The 18,035-nt window shown below is 37.3% G+C and overlaps 1 protein-coding gene across 2 annotated transcripts; it reads left to right on the top strand.

Annotated features, from left to right (window-relative positions):
* The first annotated feature begins 147 nt into the window (after positions 1–147).
* LOC128680079 (glycine receptor subunit alpha-2-like) lies at positions 148–16,877 on the top strand. 2 transcript variants are annotated; one of them, XM_053762829.2, is made up of 10 exons: positions 148–2,580; positions 4,463–4,610; positions 5,446–5,528; positions 6,332–6,558; positions 10,037–10,171; positions 11,779–11,879; positions 12,158–12,318; positions 12,765–12,837; positions 13,523–13,666; positions 15,345–16,875. In XM_053762829.2, exons 1-9 carry the CDS (start codon positions 2,501–2,503, stop codon positions 13,649–13,651), a joined length of 1,137 nt encoding a protein of 378 aa, XP_053618804.1. In that variant the 5' UTR covers positions 148–2,500; the 3' UTR covers positions 13,652–13,666; positions 15,345–16,875. The 2 variants fall into 2 exon arrangements, with proteins under 2 accessions (XP_053618804.1, XP_053618803.1); XM_053762828.2 differs by having other exon boundaries at positions 13,523–16,877.
* The last annotated feature ends 1,158 nt before the right edge of the window (positions 16,878–18,035 follow it).

Raw genomic sequence — 18,035 nt, 5'->3', positions numbered from 1 at the left:
GACAATGTTTGTCACATAAAGTTTTCTAACTTTTTGTACGTAAATACTGGTCGAATATTACCCACGTGTTGTCTCTAAATACTCTTTACGTATGTAACTATTATCAAATATGCGCGAAGATCCTTAATTACAAGATGTCCCTGCAGATACCTAATTTTATAAATATGGAACAGATTAATAACGGAACTCCGCCCAACACAAAACATTGCGCGCGCGCAGTGGCTGTTAAATCTATTCCGATTCGAAAAAAGTAAAGGCAATATTATGTAATCTGTGTACTTGTGTAAATCGAGATAGGGAAGAGTGGCATTTCAAGGTAAATATGGATAAATAATATTAAAACTTTTTAATGCATAATATACATGTGTGGTCCGGACCAATACTTTCCATGTGAGCAGGTACCTTAATGTAGTTACAACGTTCTAAAACCGTGGAGTTATATACCTTTGTGAGTATGAAATAGGAGCCTCAAGTTGCTTTTATATACCTGCGGTGTACAGTTACCATTTTATATATGTAATAGTATAATATTTACATAGTTGTCTATACCTACGTAACTGATTATAACATGTTGCATGTTATTTAAAAATATTAATAATACTATCAAGAAAACACAGAATTGAGTAATTGCGGATATATTTCTGCTGGCGTTATGATTTGAATCACATTAGACGTAGACGTGATTCACACCCTCGTTGTTCAAGTCGGATGTATTTGCCTATAAACCCGATAAAAATAGCGGTTTCCGAGAGTCAAGCTGATAACGTTTGAGGTTCGAGCGCACTTGAGCACGGCCACAGCGAGTCGGGGTTGGAACTATCTAGAGTTGGTGAAATCACATTATTTTTTGTTATCTACACATTACAGTACTTTATATTCCGATATACCCACGGGAGCGAAGCATGTTAAACACGTGGTATGTTTGTATCAAGACAAATTGCTTCCACTCGTCTTCAGGTCAGTTTAAATTCCTCCCATTATCGGCCCCGCCAATTCCTTCTCAGTCTCAAACTACCTCTACTTAATAGGTTTTAGATAATTTGCCAGTTTGACATTTTTATATGAGTAATGTTCATTTCGGAAGCGAATGAAAACAAAATAAAATGTATTAGATATTATGAATTCAATTCACAAAATGAATGAAGTAAGATTTTTTCATTAGCTATGTTATGTGCTGGTAGGTAGAATAATTTTTCATCTCGTTTACTATCTGCATCCTAATAGTCTAAATAGTGTAATTTGAGATCATACCCTTGTCGATGTATATTCGCCACGCCTCTTTTTTCTTTACATTTTAGGTCCCGCTCTTTTAGTTGGTGTAGAGTTCGCACTGATTTGTCATTGACACATATACGTCAATGTCTAGTGACAGGACGATTCCCGCCACTTTGGCTGACAGGCGAACGGGACGGCAGCCGGAGGGCTAACTAAGAGTTATGATTAAATTCGTGTGTAATACCTACTTTTACTGAATAAAGGTTTTGCAGAATAAAGGTTTTGCAGTAATAATATGTGAAATATTTATTGATAGTCCCACAGTTGGCAAAGGACATTATTATATGTACACACAAGCTCTGTATAATTCTCTGTGAAATACACAGAAAGACGTGCCCAAGAGGCAGTAAGCTCGTCATCGAACGCTAATAATAGGCCACGAGGAACTGCGGTGCCGCAAAATCTGAGTCCTCTTGAGCGTATTATGAAATATTGCTAGACCAAACTATATTTTAGTTTATAGCATATTCTCTTTCACGCATCTCCTACGTCTATATTTTGTGGTCTATGCTTTGTTGTCTGCTAAAATCGCACGCTGTGTGTTTATAGGTATACACGTCGCGGAATACGGCTACTGGAAGTATTACATAATCTGTGACATGGCTGTAGTACAGATCTAACACTCGTATCCTCATACCTGAAGGTCGTGGTCACCAGTGCGGTGGCTCTCTTGATTATAGGGTCTTCCTGGACTTTGCTTGTTTCTCCGTATTGATGAACCACACGTTAACTGAATAATTGGCATTATATGTGTAGCTACATACTTACGGTCAAGCAAAAAATAAATAATCAGGTAACAATAAGGTCATTTATGTAATGCGCATGTCATAAGTTTAAAAACTGGTCAACTGTATTTTTCCTGTCCGTCATTGCATTTCGCGCCGTTCGGCGGCCGCTGTCAAAGTTGGCGCGCTTTTCCGGTCAGCGCGGCGGGAAAACGGATTTTAAATTCAAAACGTAGTTAGTTCCAAATTCAAAACAAAAAAAAACTACTCACATAACTTTGTCTTTTAAAAATCATAATTCGATTTCTAAATAAAAACCTAATTATAGACAGTTATCGAATAAATAAAGTTATTAAATGCTAGGTTGCAATGCAAAATAAAATAAAGATTTTACTGCAATATATTTAATTTTAGTTCTAGTTTTAATAAATATGGCTCACTCTGGTGTATAAATTTCGAGTTATAAAAGGGAAGTGTGTGTATTTTTTTTTTATAACAAAATGGCGGCCGGGAGACTTCTTTGGATTACTACAGCTCTTCTTCGTCTATGGCTCGGAGCGACCGATCTTTGCTATGCTCAGTAAGTTTAAAGTTAACACTTAGTTACAATTTAGTAGACAATTTTATTTTTGTGCATTCTTACTTAATACTACCGCTACTATGTTCTCCCATCCTGTCGCCAGTTGACTGTGAGATCCCTACGTAGGATAAGTCCGCTGTTGTAGTGTATCTTTGATGTATTCAATGTTAATTTATGCACTTACTAGCTGCGGCTAGAGACTGCGCTTCCGTGGGAACTTCGACATAAAATGTACCCTATGTGTTATTCCAAGTTATATTCTACCCGTATACCAAATTTCATAACAATCCGTCCAATAAGTAAATTTTGCGTGAAAAAGTAGGTAACAAACATATATACATACACACAAACTTTCGCATTTATATTAGGATTTCTCGTAATATAAAGGTTTTACAAACAAATCCTTGCAGTAGTAAGAATTGAACTATTTACGTAGACCATCTAAAAACATCAAATCCAAACACACATTATATTAACCTTTACAACGGAAGATTTAAATTTATGTAGATCATTGAAACAATACATTAAAGAATAACACTATTTCGTGATAATGAAGTGTGGATAAAGAACTTTATTATAAACTGGACGATAGTAATTAAAACTTCGATAGTCTCTTTTGTAGATGGAATGTAACATACTATACTTATTGACAAGGAATTTTTTGAAAAAATTGAACGGTTTTTTGTATGGTACATGTGTTTCCCCCTTAGAATAGGACCATTCCATAGCCTCCATTGAATGCAGTACGTTGCAACTAAGAGAAATAGTCTAGGCAGTGATAGACAACAGTAATAGCATTCCCAAGGAGGGGTGACGTCAGACAGGTATGTGTGTGACGTCGGTTGGAAATTTATAGCCGAATCTTAAAAAAATAGGTTTTATTTGTAACCCCCGACGCAAAATACACCCCTATTTTGCGTTTGACTGCTAGTATGTCTGTCTGTCTATGTATTTTTAAGTTTGACTGCTAGTATGTCTGTCTGTCTATGTATGTCAACGCGTGAACCGATTTGGATGCGGTTTTTTTTTATAGCTAAGTAATTTTTATACGGTGTTTCTTAGATGGAGAAAATTGTAGCGAAATTAATATTGAAATTCGGGGGTTTTTTATTTGTCTAACAAACTTGTATACACTGACCCCGGGCTTCGCAGCGTCACAGCCCCGAACGCGGCAGGGAACAACAGCGAATTCCCAAAGCGATTGCCAGGGACCAGACCTTATCCCTTTATTTTCGAAAACATTGTGATAATGACATCTGGCAAACGAGAAATCAAACGCAAAATGTCGTGTTTGCTCTCACATAAAAAGCGTTGCATAAATAAACAGCGAGATTATATAACCCTTCCTTTGCAGTCGGGTAACAGGCAATGCGTCATCTCGCATTATTAAGTTTTTAAAATTTATGAAATGAAAGATCCCATATTCGAATCTTATACATATACACATACTATAATAAATAAATAGCAGAGTGAGTGGTTCCGCACTAGAGTAGTACCACTCCATATGAACGCTCCAGTGGATGTCGTACAAGGCGACTAAGGGACACAAAGTTTTAACAGCTGATAGACAACGATAGCATTCCCAAAAAGGGTTGACGTCAAGCGGGCGGCCGATTGGAAAATCATAACCAAAATTTTAAGGCATTTTTTCTTCGCTACCCCGAATAGACACGGCAGAGAACTTTGTTTCAATTTTATGTAAGGATTTTCATAGATTAAATGTAGGAAAACAGGTAAGTAGGTGCTAGACTGTTAAGTATACATTGTATTCGTCTATACTGCCACTAGATGGCGGTATTCGTAAAAACCATGTTAGCCTTTGACGACTTATAAATAAAACCGATGCGCGCTAAAACAAAAATTGCAAGGAGACATATTTCAGGTCGACCCTTCTCACCTTCCAAGACCTACTTCCCGACGACCCTCGGATGTACGACAAGATGCGACCCCCAAAGGTCAACGACCAGCCCACCACCGTCAACTTCCACGTCACCGTCATGGGCCTCGACTCTATAGACGAAAACTCTATGGTAAAACTTTTAACAGTTTTGTAGTGACAATGGCCAGTGACGAATTTTACTACATACAGGTATTCCCAAACATACGCATTTCCAGTAATCTTATTCAGAACTAACTTTTGCCCGCGGCCAGACATGATTTTCATATGCACTTTCACAACCCATTATAGTAATTCGGGAGTTGATTTTTTAATAAAAAGCAGTCTTATGTTTGAATGGGGTTCTTTATTTATATGCATACCAAATTTCATCAAAATGAGTCCAGTGGTTTAGCCGTGAAAGCGGAACAGACAGACTTTCACATTTTTAATATTAGTGTGCATATGGATAGTATGGATAACCAACAATTCATGTAATGTTTATTAGATACCTAGTAGGAAAACAGAATCCTCTACAGGCTCGGTTGCCAGGAACCCAACTGGTATCTAACGCAAAACAAAAGTTGCTTGTTTTGAAAAGGTTTTTAAAACAAAGCAAAGTCTTTAGGAGGTATTTAGTCTTTAGGAGGTCCTAAAGACTAAATACCTCCTAAAGACAAATGGTACAAATGGGTACTTACATCAAAACAAGCAACTTTTGTTCTACGACTTTTGTCTAAACGCAATAAATACAAAAAATGTGTCTTCAGGAGGTTTTGCGTTTGATACCAGTAACCCTGTATAGCTGAGCACACAACAAAATTTCAAAAAGAATACATAAATGTAACGTCTTTTTTATTCTTATTCAATATCCTACCTACCTACTCAAAGATTACTTATTTTTGTATTGTCAGAACATACAACTTTGACTGTAGTCCTAAGTTCCGTCTACCTAGTATATTTTCTAAATATATGATCTCTCTTTGCAGACGTATGCTGCGGACATCTTCTTCGCACAGACGTGGAAGGATTTCAGATTGAGACTGCCTGAGAATATGACCTCCGAGTATAGGTAAGGCTAGCGGTCCGTCGCGGCATCGCTCAGCTAAAACCATCTATATTATACACCTAAACCTTCCACAGGAAGAAAACTATCTATTGAAAAAAGCCGCATCAAAATCCGTTGCGTAGTTTTGAAGATCTAAATATACATAGAGACAGAATCAGAATAATTTATTCCTTGAATATGGTACAAACTTACTTCTTATATCTAATTACATTGTGCGCATACACATCCTGCCTTGATTGGCGTCGGAATTAAATTAAACTTAGGATTTAAAAGAAAATGACAATAAATCAAAAGTCATGCATGCATAATTACTACATACATATAAATAAATATATTAGGACAAATCACACAGATTGAGCTAGCCCCAAAGTAAGTTCGTGACTTGTGATATCGGATACTAACTTAACGATACTACTATATTTTATAACAAATACATTAAAAACAAATCTTTTCTCTTTATAATATTAGAAATTTATGTAACACAGATATAAGAAATTTAATGTTCTTATATCTACCTACGGTGGGTGAATTTCACGAGCGTTTGAACTCGGCGTGTAGCGTTTCATTAGTGTTCGACATTTTTTTTTTACATTAAACATTTAAAAAATTAACATTGTAACAGTACTTTATTTATTTATAAAATATATAAGGTAAATTATTAAACTGATCACTGGTCTATGGTAAAATTTAATAAACACTAATGACAATCCGAGGCGGAGTTCAAAACTCTCGTGAAATTCACCCTGGTATGGAAGTGTAGTGAATTTTAATCATCGCACAAAAACTGATGTGGACTTGTCAAACAGGCTGCTTGAAGTGGACTGGCTGAAGCACATGTGGCGTCCAGATTCGTTCTTCAAGAACGCGAAGTCGGTGACGTTCCAGACGATGACCATACCAAACCATTACGTGTGGCTGTACAAGGACAAGACGATATTATACATGGTGAAGTTGACACTAAAGCTGTCGTGCGCCATGAATTTTCTCATCTACCCTCACGACACGCAGGAGTGCAAGCTTCAGATGGAAAGTTGTAAGATTTTTTTTGGCTTTTCATTAAACTTTTGTTTGGTTTCACATATTTGTAAATGCCTTGCAAGTTTGTCGTATTTCAAAGTGGAAATCTTGGTCTACAGAGTTGAAATTTTTTCCACGTTGCTTTAGTGTCATTGTTTGCTGAAATACACTGACTAATTGCCAGACATCGCGATGGGTGCAAAAATAAGGAAGAGACCTTTGCCCAGCAGTGGGACACGGCATTTGAGGGAAAAAAATCCTTACTATTATAAAAATGTAACATTTGTTGTCAGAGAGATCTTATTGCATTCTATGTGTGGCAAAAAGTCCTGTAAGTACAGTAAACCGTTGAGGAGTTTCCACTTATCATCCAAACTAAACTTGTGTACAAAATTTCAGCTCAATCGGTTGAAGATATCTGCTTCAAACTTGAGTTGCAAGTTTCCACCAGAGACATAGGGGCATGGCGACAAAGCTTGTAAAAAGTATGTATTCGCGATACAACGCGATAAACTCAGAAACGGCCAGATGAAATTTTGTGTGACTTTCACCTATAATGTGATTCCAGAGTATGAGAGGAGAGGAGATAGGAATTTATTGTGGTTTTACCCGAGCGAAGTCGGGTTTGGACGTTAGTATCTATATGTATAAAGTTTACAGTTCGACTTATTATTTCGATTTCGTAAAACCAAGGCGTTATGGAAAGTATTTCTCAGATATCGATATGTATTTCCGATATAATTGAGGTCTGAGTGAAGTGTTTGAATGTGGGCCAAGGGTCCTCCAGGGGGTTCCTTGATGGAGGAGCAGTGCTCGTAAATTGCGTACAAATATGTTATTGATAATCTGTGTAAAATAGCTTAGCGTGTGCTCCCGCCCTTGAATAATACCACTCCATATCGTTCGTTAAGTACGAAGTGAATAAGGTACACTAAAACAGACATACATTTGAAATTTGAGATTTAAATGGGGTTCAGTTTAATGAGTAGGTATATAAAAAAAAAGACACAGACAGGCGGAGAATTCCCAAGGAAGGTTGACGTCAGGAAGGCGGCCGGTTGTAAAATCACAGTCGAATCTTACACTGACCTTGAGCATCGCGGCGTCACAGCCCCGAATGGGAAACGCGAGAGACAGAGAGAGGTAGGTATACTTACCCAAACATAAATACGGTCACAGGTATAATATTATATACTAATTATAAATGAATACTTGACATCCTCTCTCATCTGAGCGTGTTCCCAATCTTCCTCAGTCGTTGAACGTCGGAGCCCAGGATCCGCTAAAAACCGAGGTTAGCATAAACATACCCTTAAAATTTTGAAGATTCGCCTGTTATTTTACAACCGGAAAGCGGCGCGTAGGTCAAAGTCAACGTCAAAGTTGACTTGCGCAACTCACCTCAAGTCTGCTGCTAGAAATAATAAAAAAATACATATTTTTTTCCATTCGTTGCAATTTCTATTCAACAATTCAAGTGGTACTCGCGGCATTCAAAATACCGCCCAAACCAGTGACCGAAAGAAATGTGTTCTTGTGCCTCGTTATTCCTTCTTTGTGTCGGGAGGGCACTCCTGACATCGCCGACACCAGCTCTCGACATTTGCGTGCAAATAATGGAGATTGCAGAAGAGTGGAGTGGCAGATTCTCCTGCAATCGAAGTTTATTTCATCAGTTTTCTCCATGTTTCTCTGAAGGCTCCGTTTCTGGTTTTATTACAATCGCTGTCATATAGTTCGAACGAACGCCTCGATCGACTGAACTTTTTTGTTTATAAATTTGCTTAAAACTATCGAAATAAATTGAAGGAAATTTATAAAGTGCATTTCGGTTACGTTGAATTCGGGCCCCAACTTACCACCTTTAACCCAACTCACCTCATAAATGATGACAAGTGGAGTCGACCTCACTAGCGCAGTGGTAAAGTGCTTGCCCCTAAACCGAGAGGTCCCGGGTTCGATCCCCGGTCGGGTCATGATGGAAAATGACATTTTTCTGATTGGCCCGGGTCTCAGACGTTTATCTATATATGTATTTGGTTATAAAATATAGTATCGTTGAGTTAGTATCCCATAACACAAGTCTCGAACTTACTTTGGGGCTAGCTCAATCTGTGTGATTTGTCCTAATATATATATATATTGTTTTTAAGTAATTACCTTTCCTTGACCGCGTTATTTTGTGGCTCTTGACCGTCCCCCATCGTCTAATTATAATCACCGACGCTGTCTCTCTATCAAGCACTTGACACAGATGATATAGCTTTTGATTCTGATGACAGCGCGGTTTAATTTTTTACTTGGGATTTTTTCTATCACTAGGTACAGGTACCTAGTAGTCTCTTTTTATTATACTAGTCGTACATATTATACAGTAGAATAATAAGAGAAAATGACTATACGACGTCGACGATAATAGCGACTCAAAATTGGGTGTTCTTGAGTTGGAACTTTGTATTAATCTAAGTTTATATTTGTCTTTTTAATTGATCTATTTATTTGAATTATCTTTCTCATGTTTAAAGCGAAACAGATGAAATTTCAAATTCATAAAAAAAATTGTATTCATTGGATTTGTTAAATATGAGCTATTTACCTTATTAGTTCCGCGTTTAGTTAGCTAATGACCTATTAGGTCCGCGGTATTGTTTGATTTGACTTCGATCACATCTAATCCAAATTTCATCAAAATTAACCTAGTGACAGTCAGACAAACTGCTTTTATAATATTCATATGGATATTTTTAAATGCGAAAGTCTGTCTGTCACACTTTCACGGTTAAACCGTTGGGCGGATTTGGATGAAATTTGCAGCATATTTAGATAAAGACTTATCTGTCTAGGGAATGGCCCGAGGCCGAGTGACTGCATGCAGAGCGGAAAAAACTAGTATTATTTCCCCGACTAAGTATTTAATTGGGGAAATAAGTAATTAATTAACACGACATGGTTTTGACAATTTTCATATTTATTTCTGTAGGACAAGTACAAAATATATCCCACATCGCTATATTGCTTCGGCCGACAATCAGTAGTATGTCGTGTTCTGGATGTGGGCCAAGGGTCCTCCAGACTCCAAGCGCTGCTGAGATCCCCGGCTCCAGGTCTTATCGGGGACAAGATATGATAGATAATCTAAGGATAACCTCTTACTGCTTATAATTTCTAACTTTAATAGTCTCTGAGCTAACTCGATCGATAAGAGAGGACGGACTGACATACATGAAGAAACTACATGTGTTCCTTGTCTATTTCGGGAAGAAAATAGGGCTATTTTAACTAACCTTACAATTTCTCACATGCATATCAAACACAGTTGAGTTTACGCCCACAATTTTCCAGTTTCTTCTCAAAAAGCCGGTCACAAACTCAACTGTCGTCGATTTGTCTGTTTGGGAAGAAAATGAACAAATATTAGGCGTAACCCATCTTGATTTGCGATGTCAAAGATGTGAAAAATGTTTAAAGACTGGATATAATTTCTTCTATTTCAGTGTCACACACGACAGACGACTTGGTGTTCCAGTGGGACCCTGAGGTGCCCCTGGTGGTGGACGAGAACATCGAGCTGCCTCAGCTCGAACTGGTGCAGAATAGGACAGCTGACTGTACACAGGTTTACTCTACTGGTGAGAAATGTCTTCTTCGATAATCGATATCATAAAGGTCCAATCTTGCCGGGGGGAACTGGTCAGCTAGCTCTCTTAAAAGTATCGATTATTTTTTGATCAATCATATTTTATTAACCCCCTACGCAAAAAGAGGTGTGTTATAAGTTTGACCGCTAAGTGTGTCTGTCTGTCTGTGGCACCGTATCTCATCAACGGGTGAACCGATTTGGATGCGGTTTTTTTTAATTTGATAGCTAATTTTTATGCGGTGGTTTTTAGATATGTTTGATCAAAATCGGTTCAGCCGTTCAAAAGTTGTAGCGAAATAAATATTGATAGTCGGGAGTTTTTTAATTTGTGTAACAAATAAACTTGTATCTCGATCACAATTATAATATGTTCCGTATACCTTTTGACCATAAATATTTATAATGGTAAACCCTTCTAGCCACAGATCTAGCACATTAATCAGATCAACGAAGAGAAAAACAATAGACTAAACATATATTTAAGTCTACTCAGAAAAAGGAAAATGTAAACTATTTTTATAGTATAGTAGGGCAAATAAGCTTGCGGTTTGTCTGATGGTAAGCAAACACCGCAGCCTATGGACACCTGCAACCCGTTACGGGTCACCGGCGCTTGGCACTTTTTGAGAAAGGAAATACACTTATCTTGAACGCCCAAATGTCGAAATTATTACTATATGCGAACTATAAATATGGGAAAAGTTGGTTTAATAAATCGGTCTAGTATATTCGGGTATACTCACACAAAATTCACACGATCTCTGATGGTAAGTAGAGGTATCAACATATAATTCTTGATGTTTCTCATATGCCTTTTTGAATCCCTAAGCACCTTGGCTACAATAAAACACACAAACTAATCTTGTTGGTGCTATAAAGATACCTTTCTGACGATAATAATAACAAATATTAGCACATGATGACCAAACATCTCTGCAGCTAATCTGGTAATCCAGAATAATTACTGTCCCGAATCTTCAACGTAATCCATGTTTGACAGAGTTACTAGAAAGTGAATTGACGTCATAAATACGTGGGTAGATCGAGACAGTGTGATTAGCTTCTAAAAATTTTTCATTGAAAAATACTTACCTAAATGTTTTTTTTTTACTGGGCAAACGAACTGTGGTCGCAGCAGCCTAAGGACGCGCCAACTGTCTGCCCTGAATAATTCAAATTCAAATCATTTATTCAGAAATTAGACCTTCACAGGCACTTTTTCTCGTCAATATTTATAGTTATTTCTCACAAGCTACAAACTACTGGCATTTCGGAACGACCACTGCTGAGAACAAATGCCTAATAATATATAAAAGTACATAATGCACATAGTCAAAAGGTATATCAAAACAGGTTATGATTGTGATCCGAGTGCTAATTATAATATATATATATATATATATATATATATATATATCGATGTGAAACACAATTAACTTACATGAAAATATATGAGAAACGAGATGACCAGTTCCCTCTGGCAGCACCCGTTCACGAGTTGACGCATGGGACAGCCATCGCGTAGCTCAACCATAATAGAGGGAACCTCACGACCCGGCCCACGATAAATCTTGACTGTTCCTCTTTTATCTTCAGGTAACTTCACTTGCCTGGAAGTGATATTCAAGCTGAAGCGGCGACTGGGCTACCATCTTTTCAACACTTACATTCCTACATGTCTCATCGTCATTATGTCCGTGAGTGTAATTTATAGGTATTTGGGTGATATACAGGACCATGTCTTTGTAGGCATGGTGAATAAGTAAATGTAGTGTTTCCGCCAACCTCATAACAGGCTTCTAGCTTTAGGAACCCGTCATTCTTAAAAAAGTTTAAGCATACCTTAAGCTAAAGTAAGTATGTTTTGTCACTATCGCACTTTATGATATTTGAAACTTTTTATTATTGATATCTCGGGATCTAAACAAATAGTCACCGAAATAAAAATTGTGATCTATCCTATTGTATTTTGCAGTGGGTGTCATTCTGGATTAAGCCGGACGCGGCGCCGGCGCGCGTGACGCTGGGCGTGACGTCGCTGCTCACGCTGTCCACGCAGCACGCCAAGTCGCAGGCGCAGCTCCCGCCCGTGTCCTACCTCAAGGCCGTGGACGCGTTCATGTCCGTGTGTACTGTGTGAGTGTCCTCCTCTATAGCGTATGAGCGTTCAAGGCTGTGACGCCGCGAAACCCGAGGTCAGATTAGAAAATAACCTTAATTTTTTTAAGATTCGGCTGTAATTTTACAACCGCCGCCTGCCAACTTGGAAATGCTATTTTTGCCTGTCAGCTGCCAAGGCTGCAAGGATCAACTCATAGGAACTGAGTGTACTCCATCATGTTAGCCACTACTTTCAATATCTGTGTCAAATTGTAGCATTCTCCAGCTCTCCCAACTATCACCAAAGATCACCTCAATCCGTTACTCCATTTTGGCGTGAAAGACAGACAAACACACACGGTTCAAAATCAAAATCAAATCAAAATCAAAATCAGCATATTAAGTTACCCGGCATGTGCTGTGTGATGTACTGTTGACTGTACCTATATAGTTGTAAGACCTTGTAAAATTTATCATCGCAGATTCGTGTTCATGGCTCTAATGGAGTATTGCCTGGTGAACATTGTACTGGGGGACGGTGCTGGGAAACCCAAAGTGAGTTTATACTGTACTATCTGCTAACTGTAATATGAGAATCTTTGTGTGTTCACTTGGGGTGCAGTGCTCGGCTGCAATCAGTGATGCTGTGAAACCCAGGGACAGTAAAATTAAAACCATACAATTTTAAAGAAATTTTCCTGCCGCCTGCCTGACGTCAACCACCTTCTTTTGAAACCACGCAAACGGGTTGTTACTTATTTAATGTGAAAGTTTGTGAGAATGTAATTTTGTATGTTTGTTGCTTTTGTAAGCAAAATCTACTGGACGGATTGTTATAAAATTTGGTACACGCATATAATATGACATGGAATAACACATAGGGTACTTTTTTATCCCGAGATTCTCACGTGACGAAGCTCGGGGCGCAGATAGTACACACAAAAATGATCAAAATTCAAAATAAAATAAAATCTAAAATCCGTTCAAAAGTTGCAGCGAAATGAATATTGAAAGGTTTTTTAATTTGTCTAATGCCGGCTCCACACTATCGAGGAGAAGTTCGCCAAACTTTGACGGATTCGACATACATTGCTGGGTTTTCATTGTGGTAAATAAAAGCACTCATATAAACTACGCAATGTTCACGCATTCGCGTTCGCGTGGAGCCCGCATAACACATAAACTTGTATAAGATAGTGGTAAACAGACCCTGAGTCTCACACGGCTCGTGTAATTCCAGGAAGCAGCTGAAGCGGCCAAAGCCAGGATGCGCGCCATCAACATCGACCGCTTCTCCCGCGTGTTCTTCCCTCTCCTTTTCTCTGTCCTCAACGCGACCTACTGGCTGCAATTCGCTCAATACATCTGACTGCAACGTCTAGTGGTATTTCCCTCCTTTCCTATATATTTCCCATTGTATTAATATGCTCCAATCGCAACCCTGTTTTTTCAAGCTGTTAATTTAAATAGACATAAATGTATTCATAGCATATATTACAGAATATTAACAAAATTTTAATATTACATACATTAAATATGCTACAAAAGGGTACCACTCAGTTTGTGCCGTGACGAAGAGCCATAACGCTGATCTTCAGTGAGACCAAACAAGATGGCGCTACCAGAAAAGAGTTTGCGAGATAAATCCGCGAAACATATACATACAATTATATTATTTAAACAACAATGTCAAGATGGATTGTTGTTAGATCGTCATCATAATTTTCAGCCTACATGAGCCCATTGCCTTTTGCTTTATTTCGCGATGTTCACGAAGTTGGTGGTGTAATGGATACGCGCGCCTGTGGATCGAAAGGGCCCAGGTTCGAATCCTACTCGTGCCACATGAGTTTGTATACCAATCTGTCTCATGTCTAGTTTTCATCGACCATAATTTTCATCGACACGGACTTCTGGTAAAGGGAAACATCGTGAGGAAACCTGCAAACTGGTTGATTATTAACTTGTGTGTGTAATGGAGTAGGCAATATCAAGCCACTCTATCAATAGTGCCAAGAATGATGTTGTGTGTGTTTCATTTCATGTAATGACAACGACCCTCAGCCATGGGGAATAGGACTATGTAGAAGACTATGATCATGTGCCAGTATTGTTAACCATAAAAAACAAATCAATAACTTTTTCTGAAAAAAAAAAAAAATTCTTAACTGTCCTCTCTTTTAGTTACTGTAATTCGCTAAATACATCTCCCCTTTCTTCTTTCTCTTTCCAATCTACCTATAACTCCTGCATCTTCTACTGTCTCCTATTCTCAATTCTTGAATTGTGTTTTGTTTCTATTGTCTACTTGCGTATTGTTCAGAAAAAAGTTTATGGTGTGTGAACCGGCCGTATTGATTGTAGTAACTAGGTAGATAATTTTATTAGCTACTTTACTTTTATCCGCGACTTCTTCCCTGCATCTTCTACTGTCTCCTATTCTCAATTCTCAACGCCACACCTACCAGCTGCAGTGCAGTTTACTCAGTGATACGACTACAATGTCTAGACTATCGCTGAACTCAGACAAATACCGACGTGAATGCATGAACATTACGTAGTTTATATGTGAGCTTTTCTTTTACCGCAAGTAAATACCAGCAACGTACGTCGAAACGGCCAGAGATCGGCGAACTGCTCAGCGATAGTGTATTTATTATTAAGTAAGTTAATGTAAGTAGTTATAGTTCAATGTGTAATTATCCTTTTCGGTTCCTTTAAAGGCTTTATTTCAAAGTAGCTTATAAATTTAGAAAATAAATTACGTAAAAAAAAATTAAAATAAATACTTATAACATACAGTCGAATCGCATATCAAATTGTAAAAAATCTCTATGCTGATGCCATGAATTTGCAATGGATTTGTATAGTGATGATGTGTTGTCGACAGTACCTTATATTTGTTGCATTTCCGATCTTATTTTTACGGTAGAAGAACTGCGTTGCGAGACTTGTTTTTTTTTTTACAATTACTGTTCATTATGGGATAAAATTTACAAGAATAAAAATAAAAAGCAAATTTTGCTAAATTTTATTGTAAATTTGGGTTATCTTTTTTATAGATTTACTCTTTGGACAGTGCTGTCACGCGCGGGACATCCAGCAAATTCTTGTGTAAAAAATACGCTGCTTTGTACAAATCTACTTTTTCGTTTTTTTTTTCTTTATATATGCATGTGAGTGATTATGGCAACAAATAAAGGAATTTATCTATCTATCTAAATTGCGAGGTATCTATCTGTCTCAATTGTGAGAGTAAAATTTATAATCACTGTGCCTATTGCCAGACTTTAGTGAACTTCTAGTCATATATACAATACATACAAAGCTACTTATTATCATTTTACCTAGAACTTCGTCAAAATAAAGTAAATACGTACTTATGCTGATTAAAATTGTTTTATGTTTAAGAGAATATATAAACATGTTTCAAAATGTTGTTTAATTCAACTTCCAGTCGTATTCCTCATGGTTGGGAGTCGGGATAATCAAGTGGAATTAAACACACAAGGACTTTCTTGGCAATATACTTAATTGGGGTGGTTTGTCATTGCCTTCTCCATTTCACACAATAGATGCGACATCAAGTAGAGCCTAGGTTTCCTTACGATGTTTTCCTTCACCGGAAGCAAATGGTGATTACAAACTCAATGTGGCTTGAGTAGGATTTGAACCTAGGACCTTTCGATTCAGGGGCGGACGGTCTTAACCAGTGAACCACCACCGCTCCCGGTATTTTGTAACACTGTATAATTTTTAAACATAACATTGAAGTTTTTTTTACAAAAATGACATTTTTGACGTAAGTTTTTAATATTGTCAGAGAGATTTAATTGCATTCAAGGAGTGACAAGAAAAATCATGTACGTGCAGTAAACCGTTCAGGAGTTCCCACGTTCTGGAGCCTCATCAATAATGCATTGTTGTCCAAAATAAAACGCTCCAAAATCGAGTTGCAAAATTACACCCGAGATGTAGTGACAAAATTATATTGGGGGTCCCATATGTTTTCACATAATATATTTTGTCTTAACTATTCTATTCTTTGACATATCGGTTTTGGCACATTGATTTTCGGCATATGTACGGGTAAAGTTAACGTAATTGTTAATTATTGTATATTTAACTTTTAGGTTAGGTTGGTTATTCAAATAAATTATGACTAAACCGTTATGCGTAAAAACGTTATGTTTAAAAATCATTATGCCATAATACAGTATGCTATAATTCTAGATAGATACCCGTTATATTATACATATAAAGACCCGCGTTACATATAATTAAAGGCATGTTATATTAGATAGATATATTATCTTCGCGTCTTGCGCACAGACCATAAGTAGTATAATAAAATCTGATATTTTTAGAATAGACAGTCATGAAAGCAATTGATCGCTGGTGGTGCGTGAAGGGTTAACCTTCACATTGGTCAAGTTCAAGGCCACGAACCTTGAATTGTGTTTTGTTTCTATTGTCTACTTGCGAATTGTTCAGAAAAAAGTTTATGGTGTGTGAACCGGCCGTATTGATTGTAGTAGCTAGGTAGATAATTTTAATAGCTACTTTACTTTTTTCCGCGACTTCTTCCCCGTGTAAAATGGTGTAAAGAAAATTCACCCAAGGAAGTAAAAAAATTGCCAAGTTATCGACCTCGGTGGCGCAGTGGTAAAGTGCTCGCCTCTGAACCGAGAGGTCCCGGGTTCGATCCCCGGTCGGGTCATGATGGAAAATGATCTTTTTCTGATTTGTTCGGTCTTGGATGTTTATCTATATGTGTATTTGTTATAAAATATAGTATCGTTGAGTTAGTATCCCATAACACAAGTTTCGAACTTACTTTGGGGCTAGCTCAATCTGTGTGATTTGTCCCAATATATTTATTTATTTAACTAGGTATTAAATTTGTAAGCCTATATTTATCCTTCTCTCTCCATTTCTCTCCATTTCTCTCCATTTCTCTCCTTGTTCCTCTTTTCGTAGAGAAAATTACGCGGACGAAGCCGAGGGCAAAAGTTAGTCCCTACTACAGAATTTAACCGAGCTCATACTAATAATATAAATGAGCTTATGCCCACGACTTCGCCCGCGATTATTGTGTTCGTCATTATCTCGAGTTCTAAGCAACGAATCGCGATGAATCCTATATCTGATTTTAAGTTAGACCATCCTCTATACAACTAAAAACCACATAAAATTCCAACCAGTAATTTTTCGTTTTGGGCGAATAAACATAGCCCTCAAACTTACAGTTTTATTATAATTATGGAAATATGCGAAAGTATGTATGTTCGCTTTTATGGCTAAACCGCTGGACCGATTTTGATGAAATTTGATATGCATATAGTTAAAGACCCTTTTCAAATATATAATGTATATATACATGGTATACTAGATTTTCTAATATATATATATATATATATATATATATATATATATATATATATATATATATTAGATTTTACTGAAAAAAGAACTATACTTAATTACTTGTCTTTCAATGGTTTAAACAGAGATAATAACTAAATATCCACGTAAATATTGTCTGAAAACGTTGAAAGACACGAGACACCCGGTCTATTGTGCCTTTACACGCGTAAAATTACGATATTCAGTGATTATTCACGCCATTATTACTGACTTATGTTCGCATATTATTGTTTTATGTGTGTCGATTCACTTTTTTATTGTGTGCTTTGAGTAATAATAATTTACCGCGTGTGTGCCTCGATTACTAACCAGGTAGCGCTTTACGA

Source organism: Plodia interpunctella, chromosome 23, assembly GCF_027563975.2.
Source record: "Plodia interpunctella isolate USDA-ARS_2022_Savannah chromosome 23, ilPloInte3.2, whole genome shotgun sequence".
NCBI lineage: Eukaryota > Metazoa > Arthropoda > Insecta > Lepidoptera > Pyralidae > Plodia > Plodia interpunctella.
Note: the sequence above shows the minus strand (reverse complement) of the source record. Positions and strands in the feature narration are given on the sequence as shown.